The 22,700-nt window shown below is 56.2% G+C and overlaps 1 protein-coding gene across 2 annotated transcripts in view; it reads left to right on the top strand.

The window, feature by feature from the left end:
- Positions 1–4,599: 4,599 nt before the first annotated feature.
- TINAGL1 (tubulointerstitial nephritis antigen like 1) overlaps positions 4,600–22,700 on the top strand; it is a 30,965-nt gene continuing 12,864 nt past the window's right edge. Inside the window, exons 1-5 of one of the 2 annotated variants that reach the window (XM_005298413.4) lie at positions 4,600–4,811; positions 10,027–10,352; positions 13,241–13,304; positions 18,738–18,830; positions 19,855–19,969. In XM_005298413.4, the coding sequence (XP_005298470.1) occupies positions 10,049–10,352; positions 13,241–13,304; positions 18,738–18,830; positions 19,855–19,969 (576 nt within the window). In that variant the 5' untranslated portion in view covers positions 4,600–4,811; positions 10,027–10,048. The remainder of the gene's footprint in view (positions 4,812–10,026; positions 10,353–13,240; positions 13,305–18,737; positions 18,831–19,854; positions 19,970–22,700) is intronic. The other variant, XM_042854034.2, reaches the window with a different exon arrangement.

Raw genomic sequence — 22,700 nt, 5'->3', positions numbered from 1 at the left:
TTCCTTGCCTTCAGCAGTTATCGCCGAAAGTGAAACCCAGCAGCCGTGGCCACGGAAGGCTGAGATAGCAGCACACCTCCCTTCTGTGACGTTCCACCCATGCCAAGGGGTTGCTAAACCGGGGGATTTAATGCACGAGCCTTTGGCATCTAGAGGCGGGGTTGCAAAGGGGCCGGGCCACCTTGCCACTGGGATGAGCTTCCCGATATTGGCCCCGCACCAGCAGATATGAGTTCCTTTCCTAGCACAAGGGGCAGGGTATGCCCATGATATGCTGGGACTGAACTAGCCGGGGCTGCTGCAGGTCAGGGTTGGGGTACATCGGCTGAGCTGCGTGTGAGGAGTCCAGGGTTGGAATAGCAGTGGGGTGCAGGTCAGGATTGGTGCATTGGCAGCATTATCTTCTGGAAGCCAGCATGGGTCCTGCCCGCACTGTGCCTAGTTCCAACTAGTTCTTTCAGTCCCTCACTTTCAGAGCCAGCCGCATTCCATCCCTGCCTCAAGGACGGCGTTTATTTCTAAGGTCAAGTTCCCTCTCGCTGCAGTTAATTCTCTTACGACGGAATCTGATTCAAACAAGCAGCGCCCTCTCATTACGCACGCACTCCCCTGAACTTTGCAACCCAAGACTGGCACCGCAAGCAGCCAGGTAGGGGGAGGGTGGCAAAGTGGCTGCAGCAGGCAGGTGGGCGAGCTGGGGTCGAGAGGAATTGGGGGGTGGTCTGTTATTGGATCGAGCAGTCCCCTGCTCCATACCCCTCAGGGCAATGTGTTACAAGGGAGCAAGCCAGTGGGGATGCAGGAGTGACTTTAACACGTGGTGATAACAACACCTAACTGTCATATAGTGCTTTTCCTCCATAGATCTCTAAGCCCTTGATCAAGGTGGTCAATATCATTATCCCCATTTTACAGATGGGGTAACTGAGGCACAGAGGGGGGGAAGTGACTTGCCCAAGGTCACCTGCAGGCTGGTGGCAGAGCTGGGACTGGAACCCATGTCTCCTGTGTCCCAAGATCCTAGGTCGTAGTTTCAACACATTAGCTAGTTGAGGAAAACCCTAGGCTGCCCCGAAACTATAACTTAACCATGAGAAAGCCTTGTCTACACTGGCCTGTTCTAGCATGTTAGTTAACACCTGCTGCCATCACACCTTTTATCCCTTGTAAGAGAAAAATTTGAGTAGGCCTAAAACTCTGGTCAAAATAACGGTGTATGTGGTCAAAAGGCAGGAGGAGAGAGTGAGGAAAATTACAACTTTGACACAATTGCAACAGCAAATCTTGAGAAATATAAGCTTCTGTGTTAACCGCACAAGTGCAACCTGTTAATCATACAGGAAAAGCTTGTGCTTCTATATTCCTAATAAGGTGGTGTTTTTCTGTATTGGGGAAAAATATTAATGGGGAAGCGTGTTGAACTAGATGTGGTTTTTAGTTATATAAGCTTCTGTATTCCTTTGTTAAACAGAGCAGCTGGGCTCGCTGCCTCTCCCTGCATGCTTGTAATAAAGGAACCTCAGGCGGTTCTGATCCAAACACAACGCGTGGTTAATTTTCCACAACACCCTGGACACAGGCTAAAAGGCTGGGTGCGAATGGGGACCAGTGTTATCCACACCAATCCCATTCACAGCTGCCTTGTTGATAGGGTGACCAAACAGCAAGTGTGAAAAATCAGGACAGGGGTGGGGGGTAATAGGATCCTGTATAAGAAAAAGACCCTGTCAAGGCTCCTTCCCCACTCTGAACTTTAGGGTATAGATGTGGGGGCCTGCATGAAAACTTCTAAGCTTAACTACCAGCTTAGATCTGGTCCGCTGCCACCACTCCCAATGTGTTAATTCCCTTCCCTGGGTAGCCTTGAGAGACTCTTCACCAATTCCCTGGTGAATACAGATCCAAACCCCTTGGATCTTAAAACAAGGAGAAATTAACCGTCCCCCCTCCTTTCTCCCACCAACTCCTGGTGGATCAAGATCCAACCCCCTTGGATCTAAAAACAAGGAAAAATCAATCAGGTTCTTAAAAAGAAGGCTTTTAATTAAAGAAAAAGGTAAAAATCATCTCTGTAAAATCAGGATGGAAAATAACTTTACAGGGTAATCAAACTTAAAGAGCCCAGAGGACCCCCCCCCCCAGCCTTGGGTTCAAAGTTACAGCAAACAGAGGTAAACACCCTAGTAAAAGGTACATTTACAAGTTGAGAAAACAAAGATAAAACTAACACGCCTTGCCTGGCTATTTTCTTACAAGTTTGAAATATGAGAGACTTGTTCAGAAAGATTTGGAGAGCATGGATTGATGTCTGGTCCCTCTCAGTCCCAAGAGCGAACTCTCCCCAAAAACAAAGAGCACAAACAAAAGCCTTCCCCCCACCAAGATTTGAAAGTATCTTGTCCCCTTATTGGTCCTTTGCGTAAGGTGTCAGCCAGGTTACCTGAGCTTCTTAACCCTTTACAGGTAAAAGGATTTTGGAGTCTCTGGCCGGGAGGGATTTTATAGTATTGTACACAGAAGGGCTGTTACCCTTCCCTTTATAGTTATGACAGACCCAAAAATCGGGACTGTCCCTATAAAATCGGGACATCTGGTCACCCTACTTGGTGATCGCCTGCTGCTTAGCCGGTGGCATGGATTAACAGTCCGTAAGGGTGGTCTAGTGAAAGATGCCGAAGGCACATATAAGGGAGGAAGTTACCTGCTGATACCTGAGCCTAAGGGACGCTAGGAGCCAGATTTTCAAAGGTTCTTAGTGCCCAATGTCCTGAGTGTTCTTGAAAATCTGTCCCCTCACGTGGAGCCTCAGTAGGATCTGAGCTACTCTGAAAATCAGTCCATGTAATTTACAATGAGCAGCTGGAAGAAGTTAAAACGTATGAGCCCTCCCTTCCCCATCCCCTCTGACCTGAGCGCCCACGCTCAGCTCACGCCCCTCAGCCTGACAAGAGCTATAGGCGCGCCTCGCTGTAATCATGAGTGGTGTCTCGTTAAGGCAAGTCGCTTTGTCGCTCGCATGCCCTGACATCTCTTCGGGGCCAGCTGGCCTGCTTGCCTGTCTGTTTCATCTGGGGGGTCTCGAGTGTTTTACCAAGGTGGGTCAATAAATGCGATATCCCTGTTTCACAAAGGGGGGGGAAACTGAGCCACAGAGCAAGGAAGGGACTTTCCCAAGGTGACGCAGTGAGTCAGTGGCAGAGACGTAGAACCTAGGCATCTGGACTTCCAGTCCCCTGCTCTAGCAACTAAACTTGGCTGTGTCCCCGCTTGGGGACTGGGCTACCCCCATCTTTGCAGGGGCCCTAAACAAGTGGGGACACCCCGTTCGGTTGTTGGTACATTTGGGAGACTGGGATGTAGCTGGGCAGATGGAGGCTGCTCCCTCTGCTCTGCCCCAAGCAGTCTGGACATGAACTACCATCCAGCCCTCCTGGGCTGGCTCACATACACTGGTATAAATGAGCAGTAACCCCAGTGCAGTCAATGGATTTACACTGGTAGAAGGCGACTTGCTCCTTCTCACAAGGGGCTTCTTCCTTAACCAGGCCCCGGTCTACACTTTACAATCTTGATCGACCTATCTGCATCGCTCGGGGTGTAAAACATGTGAACCCCTCGTGTATACTTGCTACCACGGCTCAGGAGGGGTGTGGATTATTTACATTGACTGAAAAATCCCTTCCGTCAATATAGGAAGTGTCTACGCTCTGGGGGTTACAGCAGCGTATCTGCAGCTGTTCCCTGGTAGCGCCCGGAGCGCCCATGTGCCCTGGGACCACTGCAGGATCCTTAGACTTGGCAGGATTCGATTTTTCCTGGTAAATGTCGATAAACGTTGATTTCACTGCCCACACCCAAACTGACAAATAATATCAAAATCGACAGACTGGCACAGTCAGAGAAATGCTGCTGGAGAATTTAGAGTCCCAATCCCGCCATGTAGACGTCTGACCTAGGCTTGTTACAAAAGGACCAGCGACTGAACAGTAAAACCAGGGCGGATTTGTCGCTTTAGGGGTATTTGCTGGGTGTATTTTGAGGTGTGATGCTGACCCTTTGTGTCTGAGCGGTTTTCTAAAGCTTTCTCATTCGGAGCCGTTCACCAATTGTCTGAGCCCCTCCATGATTTCCCATGACTGTGGGAATTTAAATCAATAAAAAGAGGAAAAAATGCTTAAAAATAAACACCTACATTAGCCATTGAAATTCTGCCAACCCTACGTATTCTCTAGGAACAAGCTGCAGGACAGTGGCACCCTGGGGCGTTATTTCGGGTGCCAGGGGATTGCGATAAGGTAGGGCAGTGTAGCTTTCGGGGAATGTGCCTGGTACAGAGCGGGTACACCGTATGGGGTTGGTTCTCATGCGGCTGGGGCTGGGCTAGATGGAGCGTGGTTCTGATCTGGCCTGGTGTTTGCTCTGTGTCCGTGCTGGCGAGGGGAAGAAAGAGTGCTGGGATTGGGACATAAATCTCCCTGCCCAGCTACCGTCCCCTAAGCCAAGCCGAAGCTCCCCGAAACCCCATCCTTTGTCTGGGAATGTGGAGCTCTGCTCTGGGCTGTGCATGTGAACGCTGCAGCCTTTCCCCCTGGAGCCAGGAGAGGCTGGCTGACAGCGGATGAGTGGAGGTGGGAAGGCGGGTGCTACATAAGGAGTGCCCGGGCCCCTTTGCACCAGTGTGTGCGAGAGAGCCAGGCCCAGAGGAGTGGCTCCGCTGCTCTGCCTGCGTTAGGAGTCTGTCCTGCAGGGGGACGACAGGGCTTTTGCTGGCGAGCCCAGACTGCGGCTGTGCTGGGACAGGCAAGTTTCAGGTAAAATCCTCTTCTTTCCTGGCAGGGAGCTGGGCTCTAGTGGGCTTTGCCTCCTCCCTGTGGGTTTTGCTGGAGCTGTGGGCGACTGATTTCTGCAGGGAGCAGCCGGGGAGGAGGAAGGGGAAGGAATCCGCTTCATGGATTTCTCACTGCTTTAGGGGAACGGGAGAGACATGATTTTGTTTCTTGAAGACCTGGATTCAGCTTTAGGTTCAGAGCTGGTTGCAGTCCAGGAGGATCAGCTGCCAGCCGGTCCCAGCCCAGAAGGGCTGGCTGAGCTGGGGTGAATGTTGGAAGGCTTTGCAAATATTTCATACCTTCCTGGGTAGATGCACTATCGATGGGGGTTGTGTGGAGTGGGAAGGTTTGGGGGGGGGGGTTACTGGGAGGGACTGGGACAGCTCCTAGATTCCTTATCCCTGGTGTGTGTAACAGAGGTGTAGCCGGGAGGAAAGAACACAGCCCCGAACAGCCAGCTGCTAAGATCTGAAGGCAGGGTGTGTTTGGGCTGGGGCTGCAAAACAGCCTTTCCGGGGGGAGCTGATTTCCCCTTTTTGCCGGCTTCCTTTCCCACCAGGGGATACACACCACGCTTTACAGACCGGGGGCAAGATCTGCCCTCACGTTACGCCCCCCTACTTGACTTCAGCAGGGTTGCAAGAAGGGGAATAGGATCCAGATTTGACCCTGCATTTGCAGGGATGACTTCACCCAACACTGAAATGCAGCGTCCTCTGGGGTGGGACCTAACTGCTGTTTTACAGTCACCCAGCAATGCTGCCCGGGGAACGCTCGCCCAGCAGTGAAATGCAGCCACCTCTGGGTGTTGTACAGTCGCCCAGCAATGCTACTGTATGCGGAAGTTTAATTACCACCGGCCGCCAGATTCCAAGCATTTTCCTGAGCCACTTTAGCTTTGCAGCTCTGGGATTTATACCCTGTGTTGCTTGTCCCAGACCTAGGTCAGAGGGTTAAGCTAACAAAATGAAGGCATCTTGCTTACCTTGCAGTAAGCACAGGCGCTGGCAAAAACAGATTGAAATTCCTTCCCTGCCTTTTGACCTTCGTCCCCCTCCCCTTTCCTGCCTAAGTTAGCTGCTGAGCTCTGGAAACTCATCACATTGTCTAAGTCCTAGATCCCAGCACTGTACATTCAGATGCACTTTCAAGCCCCCTATCAGGAGGACTGGCCAGGGAGTTACAGGCAAGGCTGCTATCACCCAAGTGACTATGAAAGGGAGGGAAGGATTGAACGCAGGCTGGAGCCAGGAACAGTGTGAGCAGGTACTGGACTAATTTCCCCTCAGTCCTGTCCTGCAATGCTCTGCTATTCCCACAACCCTCTGCTGCCCCAGCTCAGGCCTCCCCACCCACAGCTAGGGTGACCAGACAGCAAGTGTGAAAAACTGGGACAGTGGGTGGGGGGTAATAGGAGCCTATATAAGAAAAAGACCCCAAAAGCGGGACTGTCCCTATAAAATCGGGATATCTGGTCACCTTACCCACAGCTCAGCCAGTGCCCCTCAATTCTGCCCTGCAGTGAGCTCAGGCCTGCAGTCTGGGATACTACACTGGCCCTTGCAGATCAAAGAGACGGAGAGAGGAAAGCTCCGTTCTGACATGTCCCCGAACAATACTGAGAGGAAGGCGAATAAAACCTCTGGGCAGGGATTGGCGTGAGGGGAAGAGCTGCAGGAAACATCCCTGAGGTGTTGCATTGCAGGGCAAAAAGTCACACACACTTCCAGTTATTTTCACTCTTGGTGGGCGGGTGGATCCCGCTCTCGGGCCGGATCCACCCTCAAGCGGCCACCGAAAGAACAAAATCGGTTTAATCCCCCGCTTTGGCGACGCTGGTGCAAACGGAGGCTGGACGCTCTGGTTTCAGATTAAAAGCATCACCATTTGAGTGAGTTGAAGGGTAACAGTTTCAAAAGTGCCCAAGTGACTTCGGAGCCTAAATCCGATTGATCCTGAGTTATTTAGTTTTTAATGGTTTAAGTTTAAAAAAAAAAAGACTCAAGCTACAGCAAAACGGGACACTCTGAATGCGAACCCAGCATGTTTCAGGCACAGACTCCCACTGAAATAACGGACTCTGTTTTTGGCGTAGCCTAGCCCGCGATTGCAGAGATGTCGGTAGGCTCAGGGCTTGTCTCCAGGGCTCGCTGCACTGGTTTAACAAAAGGGGCGATTTTAAACTGGTTTAACTGACCTGGTGCATGAGCATGTGGACAGTGATTTCGGTTACAACCAGGCTTTTTGAGCTGAGCCACAGGGTTAAGAGGTCGGAAGGTCCAGTGGTTAGGGCAAGAGGCTAGGCTGTAAGAGACCTGGGTTCAAGTCCCTGCTCTGCCACAGACCCCGTAGGTGTCCTTGGGCGAATCACTTAGTCGCTTTGTGCCTCAGTTTCCCCACTGCCCTGCCTCACAGGGAGTTGGGCTAAATCCATTAAAGATTGTGAGGAGCTCAGAGACGAGAGTGATGGGGGCCAGCTAAGTCCCAGAGATGGACAGGAATAAGCTGCTCTTACACCAGATTCAGACATCCCCCCCAGGGGCTCGCACCCATGTAACTAAACCAGTGCCAATTCTTGTGTCGACGCCTGGGTTCATGCAGTTATACCTGGGTCACTGCGGGCAGGGGCTGCAATGGTGCAGCGAGGCCCATGCAAAGCCCTAGTGTAGATGGGGTACTGCCGCGTGAAAAGAGGCTTGCGCTGGGCACGTCTCAGCCTTTACCCCAGTGCAGCAGCTGGAGACCTGTGTCCCCATCGCCCAGTCCCTTGTGCTGTCACTTACAGCAGTGCGGAGTGAGCGTGAGATGCTGCCCCTCACGGGGGTGTTGATTCCCACCCACTCTGCACTGGTGAACGTGCCTGCACTAGGTGCTGTGCGTGGGAGGATCGGGCCCCGAGGTTACATTGGTGTAAAACGCCCCAGTGCAAGCAGGCTACCAGAGCAGGAGTGCTGGATGATTCCCGGGGAGGGGGGATTCCAGATGCAGGATTGGGCCCCTCCGGCTCCACATGAATGCCACACAGCGGACCAGACTCCCCCTGGCGTTGGCATGTAGGGCCTGATTCTGCTCTGAGCCTGTGTCGCTGCAGAGGAGCGTGCGAGAAAGCCTTGGTCCATGTACCGCAGGCCAGTGCATGATGGGGGTGGGGTCAGGGGAGGACATGCACAGCCGCATGTCCGGCAGCCCCCTCCCTTTAGAACTGAAACCCCCGAGTGCATTTGAGCTGCTGCATGGAGCTCACCAAGCTGCGATCAGACGGGGCCCCTCCCCGCCCCACGCTATGCCCTGGTAACAGCAATGCTGAGGCAGCGTGTGCGGTCCAGACACGTGGCATGGCCCAGCCATGGAGTGCCTCATAGGCTGTGGCCCGCCATGCTGCTCCCACCCCCTTTCAAAGGCTGCCCTTGGCTGCCCGGCGCTGGAGACGAAGGCCGTGCTGGCTGCACTGGCCTGTTCTTGCTTTCTTTCTCCAGTCTGAGGGGATTAAACAGGAACATGCTCCGATACGTTCCTGGCAGCTTCTTGCTGCCCGGGCTAGTCTGGGAGCAGCATTGCACCGCGGCTGACCTGATGGTGAAGGCAAAGCTGGTATCACCTCCTCATAAGCCAGGCCCTGCGCAATCATGGGATTTAAGGAAGAATAAAGATCAGCTGCTTCTCCTGGTGGGGGAGCACTCTGGGGTCCCGTTTTCCAGTTTCTCTCTGCAACCAGCAGGGCTAGAAACTTACTTAGTTTTTTAAATGGAAGCTGAGGTTCTCGGGGAATCACCTGACTCCGGGAGCTGGGGCTTTAAGGTAAAATAGCAAAGATCCCGAGGCTTGCAACAGAATCAGGAGAGATGGCAACACTAGCAGCCAAAGCCTGGTCTTATATTAAGCGTGCACAGAGCTTACAGCTGGCTTCTGCTGTCTGAGCTGCTGGGAGCTTGGGGCCCAATTTTATCAAGCTCCCTGCTAGCCTGGGCTTTGGTCCTACATAACCTGCAGCCTTGATCCTATCTAACCCGCTGGGAGCCCTCACCTTGGTTATCTGATGTGCAGGGAACCCAGGTATTTTGTACCTTTATCCTGCTAAAGATTTGGGAAGCAACAAACAGATCATTTCTTCCCACACCTTGCAAACAACCAGCACCCCAGCTCCCGCCTTTTCCCAGCCAGGTGTGATGCTATGTGACTGACAGCTGTCAATCTGCTTGGGAAGGGAACACCCCCGACTTGCATCTCCCTCTGGTCTCTTAGGGCCAGACCCTGAAAGGTGTTTGGGTACTTAACTCCCAGATGGTGCCCAAATACCTTTGCGGCTCTGAGTGATAGCTCCCAAGCTCTGCATCAGTAGCTCTGATGAATCAACCACCTTCTGGGGTGGCTTCCATGGCAAGAAACACAAAAGGGAAGGGAATCTGTCCTCTGCCCACAGCACTTAGGACAGAGCCATTCGTTAAATTTCCCCCTCTCCCTCTGGGCGATGCCCTTGCTCGTGAGTTTCCAGAGCAGAGTCCCTTTTGCTAGCTGGGCGACCGGCTGGCCGGTGTTTCACGCTGTCCTGCACAGGGGCGCAGAGGATGCATGGTGTCTCCTGCAGGGCCGTGCATGCAAGTCTGGCGAGGGATTATGGGGGATCGTTCCTGGAGAGTGGAACTAGCTGACAGCTCCCCTGGAGGGTAGGTCGCTCGCTGCCTTAGCTCCTTGTCCCCCGTACTTGTGCATCCACTGGTGCTAGCCACATGTCGCATTTTATGAGGCTGCAGTGGGGCTTATCTGGAGAGCCTCTGCTGGCCACCTGAGTGGCTGCCCTAAAGGAGGATGTCTCATGGCGGCACTGTGGCCCATGCCATGCTGATGACCTGAAGCAAGCACTGGTGCGGGTGGCAGTGTGGCCTGGGTGTCCTCGGGCTGGTTCTGGGCAAAGCTGGGAAAGCTCCGTTCCAGAGTCTCCTGGCAGCCACCAATTCACTAGCCCCCATGGCAAGTCCCACTTGCCTGTGTTCGGAAGCCCTGCTGCCACGCACCTGCCAGTGGCCTGGGGCCCGAGGTGAGATCATGGCGACGCTAGTGTCCCTCAGGGTTCATGTCCCCCTCTGAGCTCTTAGCCCAGCCCTAGGAACGAGGCTGTGGGCCAGGAGGTGCCTGTGTCCACTCCGGATCCTGCCTTCCTCACGTCCCGTCCTTCTCTCTCCCTGCCTGGCCCCTGCAGCTCCGGGGACGTCGGCCCAGAGATGAGGCTGCTGTGGACTCTCCCGACCCTCTGGCTGTTGGCAGCAGAGGATCTCTCTGCCCACGGGGCCCGGACCCGCAGAGAGCTGGCACCGGGCTTGCACGAGCGGGGGATCCGTGACGCCGGCGGCTCGTACTGTGAGAGGAGCGATGCCTGCTGTGCCGGCAGGGACGACGCCTGCACCGTGCCCTACCTGGATACCATCTGCTACTGCGACCTCTTCTGCAACCGCACCATCTCCGACTGCTGCCCTGATTTCTGGGAGTACTGCCTGGGCATCCCACCCCCCGTGCCTGTGCACAAAGGTAGGTAGGGCAGACCCCCTCCAGCAGCTCGCTCTGGCATGGCCCAGGGCCTCTGGGTATCCCCATGGGGTCAGCAGCAATGCAAGCACCATCCCTCACATCCACACAGCTCCCATCTGTCTGCCTGCCCCAGAGCGACCCCCATAGCTCAGTCCCCAGGTCCTGTTCAGCGCTTGGCTTCTGAGGCTGCCAATGACAGACCAATCGTTCTGGTGGAGTTTGTGTAGGTCAAACTAGGCTGGGACCCACCCTCGCCACCCAGACATCTATCGAACGGGGATAACGTGTGGTCCCACCTGCTGCAGGATTTGAACCTGCAATCTCAGTGTTTCCTGGCTCTCAATGACCCCCACCCCTCTATTCTCCTGTGGAGTCAACAGCAATTCCACTCAACAGGGCCTCTGTTCCCTCTCCTGCCCACTTAGCTGCTGTCCAGCAGCCATCCCCCTGTCCCCATCCATAAGGGGACCACCCCAGGGTCAAACCCCCAGACATGGGGAGGCGTCTCCCTGCGCCCCCTGCCGGTCTGCTCGGCACCGGGCTGCCTTTGGAGCCTTCCCAGAGGACGTTGCCAGTCATCGGTCTCTCCCTTATCGCAGATCCTACTTAAGATGTGATCATTTCCTTGGCAGCTGCAAGAACTCAGCCCAACAGCGGCTGGGAATGTGTGCACTTCACACGCGTCATAGCGGCTTTTCTCTGGCCCCGGGCTGCGGGGAGGGGGGGGGGCTGCCAGCAGCCTTTCCTAGAGCTCTGCCCGCCTCTTGAACGAAGAGTCGTAACCCCAGAGGTGCCAGGCGCTGGAAAACTCATGGGCCGGGCAGGGAGACCTCGGATCCTGCTCCTGGGCAAACCCAGTCCTGGCGTAAGAGATGTAAATGCCACTGGAGACAATGGAGGTTTGGCTTCCTAATGCCCTGTCTGACTTTGCCCTGGGGGGTAACTGAGAGCAGAATTTGGCCCAGTACATTCCAGTTCCATTTCTAGGAACATAGAGCCTCAGCTGGTGTAAATCAATGTAAATGCACTGGCGCCCTGGTGACTTCCACCAATGGAGAATCTGGCCCACATTAGTTATTGACCGTTCCTTAGCACCCTTCGTCTGAAGGCCCTGCAGCGCAGGACAGCCTGTGGGCTGTATTCTGTGTGCCGTTACACCAGAGTAAATCCAGATAACGCTTTTGCCTTCAGCGGACTCACTCCAGAACATCGCCTGGTGCAACTGGACACAGAATCTGACCCTAGGTAGATAAATGAGTCCCTTTGCCCGGGGTTGAAATGTGGCAGCTATCGCCTAGCAACGCTGCCCGGCCAGCTGGGATGGGGGAGTGAACAAGACGATGGTGTCTGCTTTGACCCTGTCAGGGGAATTCCAGGATAAGGAGCTGGGCTGGAATTTGGCCAGTTCCATGCGTAACATCCCTACGCTTGAAAATGGGACCTTTCATTGTCCGGTGCTCAGGGCCTTGCATTGATGCTGCTGTCACTGAGATCAGAACCTGATCAGTCAAGATCATGGTCCTCAGAGCCATGTATGTTTCACTGTCATGTTAACCCTGACGTACCTTGCTGGGGAGACTGCATCTGCTGGGCTGTGTGTCCCTCCCTCTGATGCGTGTCACAAAACTCTTTCTAAGAAGCCATTGAGGAACGGCGTACAAAGATGAATAAAGCGTTTGTAACTGGGGCCTTTATCGGAAATGTTTCCAATCCACAGGGGCGTGGGCGAGTCTGTCGCATGATCTCACCCTGTGAACGCCGCTCTCTGGGAATGACTCCTGCCCTCCCCACCGCAGGGTCCCACGGTTGTGGCACAAACCACCGGGCGCTCTTTACTCCATCCCAATCAGGGGGCCGGTGTGCACCCTTTTCGGAGTCGCGGAGGGGTTGGCCCGAGAGGGGGCTCTGCGGCGGCCATGCTGGGACATGAGGGTTCCATGCTGGGAGTGTGGGGAGCCGGCCCCTAAGCCAGGAGGCAGGTTCTGATCTGTTACACCGGTGGGAATCCGGAACTATTCTGGATTTACATCCGTGCAGCTGAGAGCAAAGCCTGCGCCCTCCCCCCCCCCCCGCCCAGTGACTGAGCTGTGGGGTGCAAAGAGGAAAGCCTGGGCGTGTTTACATCAGAGGGTGCAGGGCATGAATCACACCTGGGACACGCTTCGCTTGTCTGGCACCGAACCCAAAACCGCACAAACAGCCTCCCCTGCACCACGAAGCAATAAATCAGAGGGTGATAAGTCACCCCCACCCCCCTGTCTCCAATTGCACTTTGTCCAGCTGCCTTGGCACACCTCCTGGCTGGGAACCAGCAAGGGGAGGAGTGGGTTAAAGGCCGGCAGGGCGGTTCAGTTCCAGCAGCAGCTGCATAACTGCACAACCTACTGGCCCCCGGAATAGTTGGAAGTACCCGGCTCCTCCTCCCATGAGTCAGAATTAAACCCTTTCATGTCCTGAGACACAAGAGCGGTGCCCTCTGGTACAGCTCAGGTAGGCCTGGAAAACCTGTCTGAGATTGGCTGTGATACAGAGGGGTGCAGAATATTTCCAAGGCAGACCCCAAACCATTCTAAATGGGCAGGGGGATTAGTTTGGAAGGGTGGGCCAGGGGTTCGGGCGCTCACTTGGGATCCGTTCCCTGCTCTGCCACAGACTCCCTGTGTGACCCTGGGCGACTCACTTAGTCTCGCTGTGACCACGGCTCCTTATTCTGCGTGGGCTGGTGGTATGGCTTATGGTCCTGGTGCTGCTCCTTTGAAGTCAATGGAAAGATTCCCTCGGACGGTATGGGGAGTTGCTTTGTGGTAGCAGTGATCTAACTAGTCTCACGTGTACCCCTGTAGAACAGTTCCTCACCGTGGTCTGTTCTTCACCTCTCTCCTGTCCAGGTTGTGATCGTGGTGGACACAAGTACCCAACCGGAGCCACCTACAGAGAAAACTGCAACCTCTGGTGAGTGCATTGGCTTCTGAGCACGGGTCGTTGCTAATTATTTCCCGAGCTGCTAATGAGCTGTTTGCCATCAGCTAAGTCCGATGACTCAGGTGTCTCTTTAAACCATTCAAAATGTATTTTTCCTTAGCGGAACCCCGTCCCCAAGATTTCCGCCTCGTCCCCAGACAGAGAGATCTCACAAGGCTCCCAGTGTGCTCAGCGGGAGACCCATCGCTTGTAAAATGAGACTGCACAGAGCATCAGAAAATGTGTTGTAGGGGCCATCTGCACTGGCAGGAGAGTAGGGCCAGAGGCATGATCTGTCACAGACTCCAGCGTTCTCTGATGCCAATCCACGGGGGTTTGGCTGGCGCTGAGATTTGGGTGCCAGTCTCCTTGGGAACTGCCAGCTTTTCCCTGGCACGGGCTGCCCAGAATTTCCACGGCAGAGCCATAACGCAGCCGTGGGGTTTCTGGAAACTGGGCCAGCATGTTTAATGACCCACAGCGAATCCTTCGACTTGCCCAGTGTTAAATTGGTGATGAAATCCCAGGTTGGGTCAGTTTCGGGTTCATCACTGTTTCCTGCAGAGGTGGCACCGAGACCAAATTCTGCCCTGATAACCCCGCTGTGGCTTAGAAATGTAGGTCTGGAAGGGACCTCAAGAGGTGATCTAGTCAAACCCCCCAGGCTGCAGCCCCAGCACAGGCAATGGTTGGCCTCCCTTTATGAAAACTGGCTATGGTTGTATCACGAATGAACCTCCTTTCTCAGCGGCATGCTGAGAGCTGATTCCAGTCTTTACAGCCCTTTCCAAAGTATCTCTGGAATCCTAGAAATCGAGATGGGAAAGACAGACTGGGCTGTTATGCCTCTCCAGGTGCAAAGAGCAAACAGATGATTTAGGTGCGAATGGCATTTATTTTAGATGAGGAGAACAACGGAGAACAAAAGACGTCTCTATGCGAGAGCGCAGTGTGCGAGCGCCTGGGTCGCCTAACAGTCTGTACTGAACTGAGCACAAAATGGCTGCCCACCTCTACAGAGAGCAGGAGCCCTATAGATTTAAAGGTGCAGGATACAGAAAACGAAGGCATAAAAGCATCAGAGCTAAATATACCAACTGAGCCTTACTGTAGATCAGGGATATCCCTGCATGCTCATAATGGGCCGGATGCTTGTCTCCGTTACACTGGTGTGAATCCGGAGTGACTCCACTGATTTATACGGATGTTAGTGCAGCACCGTGTATCTGCTGGTAGGAAGCTCACCCGCGAGCCCATGCAGCCCAGCATTGAGTTGGGAGGATACAGAGTGTAGGACAATCACAGCAGAGCATCTCTGGAAATCCCCCCGCTCCCCAGCCTGGCTGTCTCAGGAGCCAACTCTCGCTGGTGTTTTATCAGCAGGAAAGCGGGGGTGGGATGCACTCAGTGTTGAAGCAAACTCTTCCCTGACCAGTTCCCAAGCTCCTGGGGCCGCAGGGGTCAGACCCTGCCCGGGGCGGGGGCTTCAGTAAGGGCTCAAGGTTCCCAAGATTAACCAGCCGCCTTTCCTGCAGAAGGGGAAGTGTCTTCCAGCAGGGCTGGGCCTTTGGGGGCTGAACGCTCCTCCTGCCAAAATATTCCCAGTCCTGACCCCACGTCGGACTTAATAAGCAATTCCCCTTTCCGCTCTTACTCCAGATGCATCTGCATCTTGTGTGACCCATAGCTACTCCCACTCAGTTATCTCTCCCCTGTCCTACTAGACCCCCCAGGCAGACCCAGCCCTGCTCTGGCCCAGAGTTAGAGGCCATTAGGTCTCTCTCCAGCCATAAGGAGTGCCCTGCTGCTCCCCCTCCCAGCCTCCAGCACAGCATCATGCTAGGGCAGGTAGGAAGGGCCACTGGTGACCTGGTATGGTTGCCGTAAGGGGCTGCTCTAACTTACCCCAGGGGCCGCTCCAGCCCCCAGAGCGGCCTAGAGTCTAGGAGGCAGAGGTGGTGTGAACGTCTGTGAAACCTCTGTTTACTTCCTGCCACGGGACTACTGGGCACCTTACAGACAACCCCTCCTCCCCCCCATTTTTAACAGGGCCTGCTCTGCTCCTTGATTTAGTTCTTGAGAGCGATGCAGTGTCTGCACCCGGGGCAGTTCCCCGGGCTGGGCTCCGCCCTGTGGATTGCAGCGGGGCGAGATCCTCTCCCCAGGGGTTAATAACAAGATGCTCTAGCAACCCGGGCACCACCGTGTGTGCGGAGACCAAACAGCAAGGAGGGGGAGCGGAGGGCTTGGAAAGCATCTGGGAGGCCGTGGAATTTGAACTCTAGCTTTTTCCATTGCCTCATGGGCGCAAGGCAGCGGCGCGATCGCCAGGCAGAGGGGAGGGAAGATCCCCCGGGGTTATAACACACACAGGAATGTTGGGCCTGAGAGAGGAGCCTGCGACCCCCGGCCCCAGGGGAGGCTATCATGGTTGTTCCTGTTTCGGGTCAGCCCTTTCCCCCCTGAACAGTGATGTGCTTCCCTCCCGGCTGGGCTGTGGGCCCACCTAGACCCACGTGGACTGTCGGGACGTGGCTGGGGCGTTCGGCGGGAGTGGGGTGGGAAGGGTTAATTGGATGTGACTGTCTTGCTTTTCTATAGTCCCATCCGTGCAAGGATCTGAAATCGCTTAATGAAAGGGTCATCAGTGAAGTGATCCCCTCCTCCCCAGAGTCTTATCTCCATGTCAGACGGGAAACTGAGGCTCCGGGAGGGCAGCTTGTCAGAGCCAGGAATGGAACCCCGGAGTCTTTCAGTGCTAGCGAGTGCAGCGGAGAAGCCAGTTGCTGATGAGTTGGGGTGGGGCGAATTCATGGACCCCAGGACCAGGGGAGAGGAGCGGCCCGGGGCGTGGGCAGTCACATTCAGCCCTGTGCCCCTGGCGCCCGGCACAGAGGCTGCCACCCTCCCGGCAGCCCTTCCAGGAGCAGAAATGCTTCTCAGCCCTCACAGCTCCGCTGCCTGGGGCCTCGGGGCAGGGAGGGGCGTCTCCTGTGATCCCTGGGGAGGGATGGCCGGTTACTCTTCAAACCGCTGATGGTTTCTAGCCGGTTATAAACTGTCCCCTCCCTCCACCTGGTTGCTGAGAGCTCCATTGAGCCGGGGAACAGGATGAGAGGCACACAGCTCTTCATTGGTCCTGGGAAGCTGGCTGTGGGGGGGCAGGGGGGATATCTCCTCTCCCCCACCCTGGCTGCGTTCCCACCCTCTTTCCTCTGTGGGGTGGCGGCGAGGGTGTCGCTATCCACACCCCAGTGGAACACCTGCCTCCATCTTCCCAGCGGCGCCCGCCCAGACTAGCCAGGCAGCCCCGTGCACCCAGTGGGTTGCCTGGAAGCAGGGTTGCAGGGGCACCGGACATCCAATGCCCCCCAGAGGGGCAGTCGTCCCCTGCTGAGCGGAAGGCAGGCGAGATCTCCCACTCAGCGTCCCGGGGAGGGAAGTGTTAAGGCTGGGCCCGGGTCTGCCGGCTCAGCTCTGTCTATCCTCGGAGAGTCCTGACGGCAGCTCCTTCGCCTTAAAAGGAAGCGCAGCCTCTCTGGGCTGGAAAAGGAGCAAAAACCAGCGGGGCTCTTGGAGAAAATACCGAGCATTGCTTGGAGCTTGGTTAATGCTGGAGAAGGCTTGTGTGAGCTCCCCGTGGGCGCCAGGGGACTGGAGGTGCTGGAATGGTGGGGGGGGGGGGGGGAGGGGATGGGTTTCATTCGGTGCCTATGAGAGTGAGGGAGCTCAGGGGCCTGCTTCATGCTCCCCACCCCCCAGCTCTCCACAGCTCTGCTGCTGCACCCTGATCCAGCGCTGCAGGCCCCCCCCCCCACACACACACACAGCCCCGCGGATCCCCTGCCGCGTGGGGCACAGGACACTTGCTGGACTGAACTAGAGCCAGCGGTGGCTGCTCTGTAACTTGGAGTCTTGCAGTCAAATCTGAGGATTTCAGTGACTCAGCCAGAGGCGCTGGGCCTGCTGCAGGAGCCGGTGGGCGACTCGGTTCTGCAGCCTGTGCCGTGCAGGAGGTCAGAGATGATCAGGATGGTTCCTTCGGGCCTGAAAGTCTCTGAGCAGGGCCTGCTCTTCCTTTCCTCCCCAGCTCTTCCAATGCATCCCAGGCCTGGTCTCCACAGAGACGTGATATCAGGGTGACTCTGTCAGGGAGGGGTGTGAAAAACCCACACCCTGGCGCTCCGTAGATGCAGCCAGGGTGGCGGAAGAATGGTGCCTTTGATGGGGAAGGCGGGATGGAGAAACCCCTTCTGTCGCTGCCGTCTGCGCCGTGGGGATACAGCGTTATGTCGCTGCCGAACCCGTAACGCAGACGTGGGCTGGCTAGGTTTCCCCGAAGGTTTAGTACAGACTCTCTCGTGTTCCCTGGTTTTAACACGGGCTGCTGAACTAATGGAAAGGCAGCAATAGCTGCTCTGAACCTTCCCCCAGCTCCAGAGTTTGTTGATGTTTGCAAAAGCCTGGCTAACTTTCAGCCTCATTAGTTTTCATCCCATGCTCCTTTGCCCTTCCAAGCTCCAGCAGGGACCAGCAGGGGAACGGGTCACAGTCTCATGCCAAAGACTTTCTGGCTCAGTTTTGTAGACCCACGTGTCTCCAAAGGTGCAGAGAAGTGAGTTTAGTTGCTTCTCTGAAGGCAGCATCCAACCCTTTAAGTGCTGGCAGGGCGAGCTCTACTGTTTTTGCCGCCCCAAGCAGCGCGCCGAATTGCCGCCGTGGACGGCGGGGGCTGTCCATGTGCCGTTAGGGCAGCACGCGTGTTTCCGCGGTAGCCGCAATTCGGTGGCAGCTTCTGTCTTCAGCCGGAAGACGGAAGCCGCCGAATTGCTGCCGCGGGCAGCTGAACATAGAAGCTGTCGCCGAATTGCCGCCGCCGCGGAAACGCCCGTGCTGCCCTAACGGCACACGGACTGCCCCCGCCGTCCACGGTGGCAATTCGGCGCGCTACTCGGGGCGGCAAAAACACACGGAGTGCCGCCCCTTGCAGATTGCCGCCCCGAGCACCTGCTTGGAATGCTGGTGCCTGCAGCCGGCCCTGAGTGCTGGCTTGCAAAGGGAGCAGAGCGTAGGCAGATGGGCTGCTGGGGGTGGGTTGTGGGAAGGCACAGGAGCTGAGGCCGATAGCTGAATCACAACTCTGGAGCAACAATGGATGCAGCTTCCCTCGAGATCCACTATCGGCTGCCACCTGGGGTAGCTCTCCCAACTTGTGCTATGGGCAATGTGTGGCTGAGGTGACTTTGGGTGCAGCCGGGGAGCGAGTGAGAGGGAACGACTGGTCCTGGCCTCACACGACGGATCTCTAGCGCAGGCAGACACGTAGCGGCTCCGTCCCGCGCCGTTGGCAAGGCCTTGTCCCACAGTTCCCCAGCTGGACCTGCTTCCCTGGCTGACCCTTCCCTTATCTCCTTCTCTTCCCAGCACCTGCAGCGGGAACGGGAAGTGGGACTGTGAGCAGCATGCCTGCCTCATCGATGGCGAGATGATTGATGCCATCAACAGAGGGAATTATGGGTAAGAGCCCTTTGCCGGGTGGGCGGGGAGAACGGTTTGCCATGGCCTTCGAAAGCCTGAAGGTTGGAGGAAGAGTTCATTACAGAGGGAGAAACGCTGGGCAAGCGAGGGTTAACATTCTGCCCTGTGCCTCCAAGTCTGCTTTTAGTAAATGAAAAGTCCTGACAACCGTTCTGAGAACGTTTTCAGTACCAGTGGCCCCCCAAAAAGGCAGCACGTTGGGGGGGGGGGTTTGCGAAAAAAGAAAAATTCCACCCACCGACCAATTTTGAATGAAAATTTTCAGTTTAGAAAAAAGGGCCCTTTCTGGTTAGCAAAATGTCGTCCCGCTCTAGGGTACAGCCCCTGTGCCCCATTGCCTTGGCACATCAGGGCCAGGGTGGGGGATGGAACCTCTCCTGAGACGTGTGAGCGTCTGGTAGCCAAACCCTTCCCTTAAAATGCTGTTAGACGCCCCTTAGCACCTAGAGAGCACGGCTGGATTTGCGGTTAAGGCACTGGCCGGACACCTGGGTTCCGTACCAACCACTGCTGTAGACCACTAGGGTGACCTTGGGCAAGTCCCTTAGCCTGTCTGTGGCTCCATTCCCCATCTGTACATTGGGGATACTAGCACCGCCCTCCCCTGCCTCCCCGGGAGTGAGAGAGTGAATGTATTAAAATGCTGATGCCACAGTAACGGGGCCCAGATAAGGGCCTAGGACGGTGTGGCTAAGTCCCCTCTCCGTGTCAGGGACCAAACCAAAGCCCTGGGCTCAATGTGACCGTCTCTGGAACGGGCCACACTGACCTTGGCGGGGAGGAATCCGGCGCTGACCCTTCTCAAGCCCTGAGGTGGCCAGACATGGGCCCTGCAGCCCAGGCCCATCTCTGTGTTAAACACCCGCATGCCCCCAACTAGCACTTCCAGGGGGTGGAGCTGGTCAACACCCTACAGCTTCAGGCTGAGCCGTCCACGCCTGGGGTCGTGAGCGTGTCGGGGGTGCTTTGCTCTCTAATCGGACCTGCGCCTGTCCCTCGCCAGCTGGAGAGCCGCCAACTACAGCCATTTCTGGGGGATGACGCTGGACGAAGGGATCCACTACCGGCTGGGGACCATCAAACCACCCCCCACGGTCATGCACATGAACGAGCTGCAGGTGAGTCTGTCTTGCCTGGCCCAGGCCTTGAATAGCGTGGGGATTGGGTTTAGTTCCTGCCCACTTGAGACTAACTCTCCCGTCCCAGCCTGCAGCTGGGATTTGATCCCTGTGGGGGGCATTATCCCCATTCTACAGATGAGCACTGAGGCCCGGGGCAGATTAAGTGACCAGACCAAGGTCATACTGGGTGTCTGTGCCTGAGCTGGGAATTGGCCCAGTCCAGCACTGACCTTCCTTCCTATCCTGGCAGGGCCTTCCCCCTTGTGCTGGAAATGGCTCCATGCTTTGGCTCAGGGCTGCTGCTCTCTGCCGTTGATTATTGCCGAGCTGCGGAAGCTCCGGGCTGTCCCGATTCGATTTCACACACCGGCAGCCTTTCACCGCACAGCCTTCCCGGGCAAGTTCCTGAGCTGGGGCTCACGCCCGTGAGGATCCACGTGGCGGGGAGCACTATCAGGGCCTGCCTGCCCACAATGCTCACCGGCGTGCGGACGTGCCCAGAAGCGTGCTGCTCGCCTGCAGGCAGTGATGCTAGCACACACGTGGGATCAGGGACTGGGGTCGTGTGCTTCTGTCCGGAACCCCAGGAGGCAGGGCAGCCGCCGGCTATGGGCCAGTCACTGCCCAGTTACGGCGGCCTCCTTTGACAGCCGGCTCAGGCTGCGGGCAGGGGAAAGGGGCGTGTTCTCTGGAGGAGGCTGCAGGCTGCAGTCCAGGGGTACAAAGCCACGTCGGATTTTTTGGAAGACTGAAGTGGGCCGATACTCCCAGGCCTGTAGTGGAGGTTCCGTGGGGGTCTCATTGGACCTGTTCCTCTGGAAACCCCAGCTCAGTAGCTTCAGCCTTGCGATCCCTGGATTCTTTTCCTTTCCTTCCCCTGTTTGTTTCCCATCGGAAAGCGAGGCCCGCGCCGGCCCCCCGGGCCCCTGCTGTGCCGCTGCTGAGTCTGCAAAGCCAGCCTGCTGCACGGTGCATTACCCCGGACGCGGTCTGTCCCTCCAGGCTCCTGCCAGAACAAACACGCGGGCAGGGGCTGCCAGGGCACGACCCTGACGTCGCCCGGGCTCCGCTCCCGTCCAGTTTCCCGTGGAAGGTGGCCCCTGCCGGTGCGTGTGGAAAAGCGACGGGGCACTGCTCAGACTCATTCTGTTCCAAGCACGTTCTTGGAGAGCAAGACGCTGTTTTTCCAGTGGGGGCCGGGGGGGAAGTCAGCTGGCTCGGCCGGGCAGGAAACCCAGGCTGTCAGCGGATGGGACAGGTCGTTAGTCCAGCTTGCGCTATTGTTCGCCTGCTGCTTTTCTTTTTTTGTCTCTTGGCGCTTCTGCTTGACCCGGGACTCGGGGGTGGTCTAAGCCAGGGCAGGAAGAGGTGTGAATGGGGGAAAAGGCCAGTTTTCATTTTGCTTTCCCGTTTTTGGGGATTCCCTGTACTCATCTGAGCCAGGCGCGGGGGCTGCGTCCGATCGGGTGGGGGCTGTTCCTGCCCGACACATGTTGCCATGACGTGGGGGTGGCAAAGATCGGGGCGGTCAGGCGGTAGCATGCTCAGATTCCATTAACGACCTCGGGGCAGCAGCCCCAACAGCGCCTCCTGGTGGTGACGGCAGGCAGCAGTGCAGCAACCCCATGCCAGGCCAGGCTGAGGGTAGCACCCTGGCCAAGTGTGCTAGGCGGTCGATCCGCACCCTACCCTGCTCTCGCTGAACAGAGCTAGTGCTTTAGAGGCCTGTACTTTGGGGTCAGAGACCTTGGGTGCGATCCTGGCTGGGAACTCTCTCGCTGCATTGCAGGGACGGGGCAAGTCTGTACGGTCGAGGCGTTTACACCATTCTCCTTCACCTCCACACCTTGCCGGCTGGCGGCCTCTTTCCCCCAAGGAAGGAAGGCCAGACCAGAGCCCTGAAATAGTCTTGTGCTGACCCCAGTCCCAGCAGTTCATATTTATCCCTCCTCCTGCTGGGAACTTTGAAATCATCAAGGTGCGGAGGATGGAAAGAAGGGTCCCTGTTGTTATGGCCTGGCTTTGTTTTTCTTGGAGTGCCACTATCATTGGCGCGCGATCGCTCAGGAGAGAACATAGCGCAAACATCAACGCGCCTTCCCCTCTGAGCTCGGGGGCAAGGGCGGACCACGGTCCGAGGCTGCAGTGTCCTTCACTCCCTGACCATGTGTATTTTTAGAGACGTTTCCTGATCACACATAAATGCTCCGCATTTGAATTGCATCCGCCCCGGTGCATGGCTGGCGGCCGGCCGGGGGCTGGGCAGCGTTGCCCAGGAAGGACTCCCTGAATTCACTCCAAAACGAAAGGCAGCCATTTGTTCTGCAATTGGAGGGTTGCAATTCAGCCAGGTTTAAAGAAAGCCTGTTGTGGTTCCAGTAGCCCAAGAAGCCGGCACCTGAGCTCAGGGCCCCCTGGTGCGCACACCCAGGGGAAGACAGCCCTGCCCAAGGCGCTGGCAGTGTCACTAGACAAGACAGAGGAAGGATTCGTATCCCCGGTTTGCAGTTGGGGAACAGAGCTGCAGAGGGTGAAAATTTCCAAAGAACCCAAGTCAATTAGGAGCCCAAAGCCCATTGACTTCCAAAGAGGCTCTTACATGCCTGTCCCTTTTGAAGAAGGGACTTAGGCACTTTGAAAACTTACGCAAGCCAATGGGAGTTAGGCACCTACATACCTCTGAGCTTAAGTGACTGGCGCAGAGTCAGTGGCAAAGCCAGGAACTGGC

The sequence above is a fragment of the Chrysemys picta genome, chromosome 23, assembly GCF_011386835.1.
Source record: "Chrysemys picta bellii isolate R12L10 chromosome 23, ASM1138683v2, whole genome shotgun sequence".
NCBI classification, from domain to species: Eukaryota; Metazoa; Chordata; order Testudines; family Emydidae; genus Chrysemys; species Chrysemys picta.
The sequence above is the reverse complement of the archived record's forward strand: the minus strand, read 5'-3'. Positions and strand labels throughout refer to the sequence as shown.